Consider the following 6,524-nt stretch of genomic DNA (forward strand, 5'->3'; position numbering starts at 1 on the left):
AACTGTAGTTTTATTGGTACCATTTTTGGTTAGATAGACTATATTGTAAAACTTCTATTTATTTATTTTTTTTAATAATCGTAGGGAGAGAAAACGCATCAATTCTGTGGTTTTATTTTTTTTTTTGTTAGAGCGTTTATTATGCAGCATAAATGACACGATCCATTTTTTTTCTGCGGGACAGTACGGTTACAACGATACCAAAATTTTTTAGGTTTTTCCACAATAAAAGCCCTTTTTTAAGAAATGTATTGTTTTTTTCTAAACTCACTGCATTCCTAGTCCTATAACTTTTTTTTTTTTTCCACGGACGGAGCTCTGAGGGCTTATTTTTTGCGAGATGAGCTGTAGTTTTTATTGCTACCATTTGGGGTACACATTTTTTTAATCACTTTTATTGCGTTTTTTGGGAGGCAAAATGCTATAAATTATCATTTTGTCTCAGTTTTTTTTTTTTTTACGCTTTTGGCCGTGCAGGATAAAAAGCATGTTGAATTTATTGTACACGTCGTTACAGACACGTCGATACCAAATATGTGGCTGCTTTTTTTTTTGTTTTGTTTTTATGCTAATATGTAAAAAAAAAAGTTAAAACCGTTTATGCTTTTTTCTTTTTTGTACTTTATTTTTCTCTTCTTTTTACACAATCTGTGTCCCTCTGAGGGACTTGCACAGCAGCACTGAATATTGCTACGATAAGGCATGGCAGGACTTCTCTCCTGCCATGCCTTATCGCTTACTACAGCGATCTTGGGTACTGGCAATACAGGACGCCGGTATCTGGGGTACTGGCAATACAGGGCGCCAGTATCTGGCGTCCTGTTGCCATAGCAATCAGCCAGGCTCTCGCGATGTTATCGCAAGAGCCGGCTAGTCACAGAGGAAGCGCGCTCCCTCTGTGAACCCTTTTTCTGCCGTGATCTACTTAGATCGTGGCAGGGAAGGGGTTAACAGCGGGTGGGCGCATCTCCAATGCCCCCCGCTGCTATTATCTCGTGCTATCCCTATGACTTAAGGGTAGTCATATTGCATGAAGTAACCTGCTCCCATGACGTACCCTTACGTCATGGGGAGGGAAGGGGTTAAAAAAAAAAAAACCTTTTAAAGTGACGAGGGGGGGGGGGGGGGGGGGGGAGCTTGTGGGTCACGTCCATTAAGAGTTAATTAAGTAGGGATTTTAAAAGATCTTTGTTGAATAAAACTAAATCTTTGCACCCAATTATAAAATTCGCTTGTCAAATGGGACCAAGATTCTGGACAGCTTGTCCTGTATCCTTAGTGGAAAGGTTTGCAGACCATCTGTGATCTTCAGACCCAGATATTCACAGATCACACCTTTTGACCAGTCATGACTTTTGGCAGATGCACTTTATTGGTTTTCATTTACAAATTACTTGGTGCTGAAGGTTTTATTCTGATTTTGTATTTTTAGAGGATAATGCAGATCCAGATTTGGATGATGAAGAGGATGAGGAAGAGGATGATGAAATTCCTGTTGTTGAGATAGAACCAGACCTTGAGCATGACCCAGAACAGCCACTAACTGCACTATCACCACCTGCTAAGAAGCGCAGAGGAAGGCCACCAGGAAAAGCCAACCAGCCAAAACAAAGTATGTATATTCAGTTATTCTGTTACCAAAAGACCTGGCAACAAATATACACACAGTTCATTGCACTAGTTTATATTTATACAGGCATTGACAAGTCTTGGGCCAGGGCTAGGAACCAGCTCTTGAATTTTAATGCCATTGCTGGTTAATTATGGCCTGGTTCACAATAACCATGATGCTTCTTGGAGACTCCAGCAGAGCTGTGAGAAGACTTGTAGACTGTCATCCACAGCTAAGCTTACCACTCTAGAACTGTATTAAGATGGCTCTATATTTGGGTTGTGTGCTGCCATATATTCCACGGACAGCACATGGCCCCATAATGAACGGAGTCTATTCACATGACTGCTTTTCCACACAGACCATTTGTCGGTGTGAAAAGAATCATTGCGTGTCCTACACATGTTTCCACAGACCAGAATTGCAAGTGCAGTGTGTGGGATCTGAGACTGTCGGACAGCCTGGGGATGGAGGTTTTTGTTTTTTTCCGGCTGTAATCAGAACGCTGTATGAAAGTTGTGCCCAAGAATTGTGATTCGCTGAAGAATGTGTTTTTGATTTATTTAAAATAAGATGGGTTTTTGGTTAGTAAAAGTGTAAAATGGTTTATGCTAGCAAGAATTGGCATGTAAAAGTGCAGTTACGTTCTTGGTGTGTGGGGTTAGTATTGAGGGGATTGGGAGCCAATCCCTCTCCATGCAATGCGAGTGCTGGCTGTTTGTTACAGCTGACAGTGAACAGCTCTCGCGCTGATTGTGGATGTTAATTAACACTTTAAATGCCACTGTTATTTCTGACCGCAGCATTTAAATGCTCTAACCGGTGTTTGGGAGTCCCAAGCCACCTCCCCAATAAGATCACATGGTGCTGTTCAGTTGCCATGACAGTTGGGAGGTCTTCTGGGAGCTCCATGCCTGCCATTGCAGATTTCCTATAGCCATACTTCTGACATGATTTGATAAGGCCGTCTGTCAGATCGTGGCATAATGTAATACTATGTTAATAATTGTACTGCAGGAGCGATCAAATAATTGCAAGTTCTAGTCCTCTCTCGGGTCCAAAAATGTAATGTTAAAAAAAATTCCCCTACATTTATAATCAAATCAAAAATGAAACCTAACATACTTGGTATCAATGCGATCATAAGTTTGTTCCAAAGTAACACATTAGTTATTTTGCGCTGAGAACGTAGTTGAGTAAAAAAAAAAAGTCACAATTGTGCTTTTTTGATCACCATGTACCAATAAAAGTGGAGAGGAAAACAAAAATGGCAAAAAAAGCTGAGTGCTTATTGGGTTAAGTGACTGCAAGCTTGCAACCTCCAGTGAGACTATATCTCTTCACACTCAGACTATTGATTCCTTTGAACAGAGAATTGCTGTTTTGCTGGACTTTAAAACTTCATGATGTCTCAATAGTAATATATATTGTTTTTACAGCTTCAACCGTTATTCAAGTGGAGGATCAAAGTACAGGAGCAATTGAAAACCTTATAGTACAAGTAAAGAAAGAAACTGACATGGAAGCGGACGTAGTAGTAGATGCTCCACCAACTGCTCCAACAGTTGAAGCTCCAAATGGAGATCTCACTGCAGAAATGATTTTCAGCACAATGGACCGGTGATAACTGAAAGATTTATTGCCTTCTGATTGAACTGGCCCGGGCTGTGTTTAAATGGCTCACTTCTATTTTATGTGAATTTTTTTTTGTTAACTTTTGCTTTCAGTATATTTTAAGGACTTTTAAAAACCCGTAAGGGGAAAAGTGGTTATGCACATTGGCCAAGGATGCTGTCTTCAGTGTCTGAAAACGTGAAATCATGGACTCAGAAGTTGTATGTAGTGTTGATGGCATTTTAGAGATTTCATTAAAGGAAAAGTGACTAATTTCATAGTTGCTTATTTTTATGTATTGGCCTTGAGATCTTATGTAAGGGTCTTTCTCAATTTAAAAAAAGGAAATAGCTTGTTCTCTTATTAGATCCTTTCAATTTTAAAGTGGTAATAGGCATATGTAAAAAGGTAAATGTCAAATGCAAATGGACTGACAAATGTCAGCTATTTTGCGTAAACTGTTTTCATTAGGGGACATTGAATTCTGTTTGCATTGAAGAAAACTTAAATTCTTGTTAGTTCTACATTTTTATTGTAAAAAAAAAATTATGGCTTAAACCATTGTTCCCAGAAGTACAACTGATTGCAAAACATGGATGTCCATCATTAGAGTATATATATAGCATGCTTAAATGTTTATTTCAACTTTCTTTTCCAGACTATGGCTTTGTTGTGCAACACATGATTCTGTAAATAACTTTTTTACATTTAATCTTTTCTATCAAGAAGTTTAAATAACTGTGGAAAGAAGTAGTCAGATTAATTTTAATTGCTGACATGGGAAGATTAAATCTACATTAATGTTCTTGGAATATAAAATTTTGCAAATCTCAACCAGTATCCTCAAATACTAAATGTTGTAGTTTGTGTCGTCTTCTCCATTTCCCATATTATTCTTGACAATGTTTAATTACATACATTTTTGACACAAAGTTCTTTTACACTTTTCTCTTTATATACTTCATAGGATTCATGCATAATATATATTACATCATGTTAAGATTAAACTCCATTCCTTTTGCCTGTAATTTAATTTTCACTATATGTACTTCTTTTCAATAGATATGTGTTTAGATTTTGAAAAGTCTGATCTTTTGTTCATGGGTTTCCTTAATTAATTTTATAACCTTCTGTCCTGTGATATTCATTTTTTAAGAGGCCAACATGGATTCATTGTTAAAATATTGTGATGGGCAAAAAAGTAGGCTTTTTTCAAATGCGAATGTACTACTGTACAGCTAATAAAAATGTAGGATTACTTTGCCTGATGGTTTCTTTGATTGTATGTACAGTGGTGTGTTTTTTTTGTTTGTTTTGGTTTTCTCTTACAGATAAGTCTTTTAAGCAGTCATGTCCTTGTGCCAGCAAGCCCAGCTGTGGAACTTTGCTGCCATGTTCCTGCTGAGTTCAACAATGCATATCTCCCCTCCCACCCCTGGTAAAGGCTCTTCATAAGGTGCATTTAGACACAGAGATGCAATCATTTTGCATAATCTACTAATTGGTATTAATTCCTATTAGTACCAATTAGTGGCCTGTGAGCTGCCAGGAGCTGTATTCAGGAAACAGACCATCCTCTGTCCTCTGAATAAATTTTGTTCTGCCTGCGGGGCTGATAGCTGAGACCATGCAATCAGCTGATATCAGCGATCCGCTGAAGAGCACAGCGTGTGGTCCGTCTAATCAGCTGTTCAGTTCGGCTTGAAATCATTCCTTCAGCACAAGTCCATCATTAGGCAGAAAACTTAAAGATGTAGCGCACAAAAGATGGCTTTTGAGCGATAATTGTTGAAACTAAATGCCCATTTAGACACCGTTCCGAGAGCTGTGACTGTCAGGAGGGGGTGGTCCCAACTGCTTACTGTCAATTGGTGATGTCAGATTTGATGGACTACAATGCAACTGTATTGAAAAATATATAACTTCAAGAAAAATTATCTGATTTAAAAAAAAAAAAAAAAACCGTGAATGGTGGGAACTGCTCAGCTGACAAACTCACACTGGAACTAAGAGGATCCCATATGAGGAAAAGGGAGGGAGTAAAGGTAAGAGACACTATTGGAGTCAGCAGCCCTGCTGACATGAGGACATGACTGGCCCATTTAAAAAAAAACAAAAAACTGCCCTCGTAGATCTGACAGGGTGGTAAGAAACCGGCAAGTGAAGGGGGTAAATTGGGACCAATCATTTAATTTCAATTAATTTTCTATTTGCATTCCAAGGGCCATAACGTTTCATTGACAGCCATATGAGGGCTTGTTTTTTGCAGGACAAGTTGTACTTTTGATGGTGTCCATTTTGGGTATATATAATGTATTGCATAACTTTAGTTAAAAAAAAATTTGTAGGGAGATTGGCAGATTCCCCCCCCCCCCCCCCCCCTCCCATTTTTTGAATTTAATTGTTACGGCATGCAGTATAAATGCGACAAAATTATTCTGAATCAACACTATTCCAGCGGTACCGAGCTTTATACCTCTTTGCTTTTTTTTGTAAATTTAAAACATTTGTTGTTTTTTTTTTTTTTAAGGTTTGCTTTTGTGTCGCCACATTCCAAGAGCAGTATTAATTAAATTTTCCCATTGCCAGAGCCCTAGAAGGCCTTGTTTTTTACCGGATAAACTCTAGTCTTTATTTATTAATTTTTTTTTAGGAACATTTAACATTTTGATCACTTTTTTTTATTCAGTTTTTTTTTCTAGGGGCAAGATTTAAAAAAATGCCAGAATCACAGATTTTGTTAATTTTTCACTGTGTTCTCTGAGCAGTATAATTTTTTTTTTTTTTTTTTTTTTAACAGCTGTGTAAGGGTTTTTATTTTGCAGTTGTATATTGTGTATATATATTATTTGTTTTGTACTTTTTATTAGTACCATTTATTGGTCTGTGCAGAATTTTGATCCCTTTCTATTCCGTTTTTTGTATGGTGAGATGGGCTAAATTAGCTGTTTTTGCCACATATTTATTTCTTTTTTCCCCATGCTGTGCACCCTGCAGATTAACTGTTTCCCGCTCCAGGACGTAAATTTACAGTAAAAAGATCAAATTAAATTAATAGTAAGAGGAAAAAAAGTTATAAAAGCTTAAAGGGGTTGTCCCGCGAAAGCAAGTGGGGATATACACTTCTGTATGGCCATATTAATGCACTTTGTAATGTACATTGTGCATTAATTATGAGCCATACAGAAGTTATTCACTTACCTGTTCCGTTGCTAGCGTCCTCGTCTCCATGGTGCCGTCTAATTTTCAGCGTCTAATCTCCCAATTAGACGCGCTTGCGCAGTCCGGTCTTCTCTGT

The 6,524-nt window shown here is 37.7% G+C and overlaps 1 protein-coding gene across 2 annotated transcripts in view; it reads left to right on the forward strand.

The window, feature by feature from the left end:
• Nucleotides 1-4,490, forward strand: part of CTCF (CCCTC-binding factor) — a 60,849-nt gene extending 56,359 nt beyond the window's left edge. For both annotated transcript variants that reach the window (XM_066582656.1, XM_066582655.1), the window contains 2 exons: nucleotides 1,433-1,612; nucleotides 3,052-4,490. In XM_066582656.1, coding sequence (XP_066438753.1) covers nucleotides 1,433-1,612; nucleotides 3,052-3,236 — 365 coding nt within the window. In that variant the 3' untranslated portion in view covers nucleotides 3,237-4,490. The remainder of the gene's footprint in view (nucleotides 1-1,432; nucleotides 1,613-3,051) is intronic.
• The last annotated feature ends 2,034 nt before the right edge of the window (nucleotides 4,491-6,524 follow it).

This window comes from Eleutherodactylus coqui, chromosome 11, assembly GCF_035609145.1.
Source record: "Eleutherodactylus coqui strain aEleCoq1 chromosome 11, aEleCoq1.hap1, whole genome shotgun sequence".
NCBI classification, from domain to species: Eukaryota; Metazoa; Chordata; class Amphibia; order Anura; family Eleutherodactylidae; genus Eleutherodactylus; species Eleutherodactylus coqui.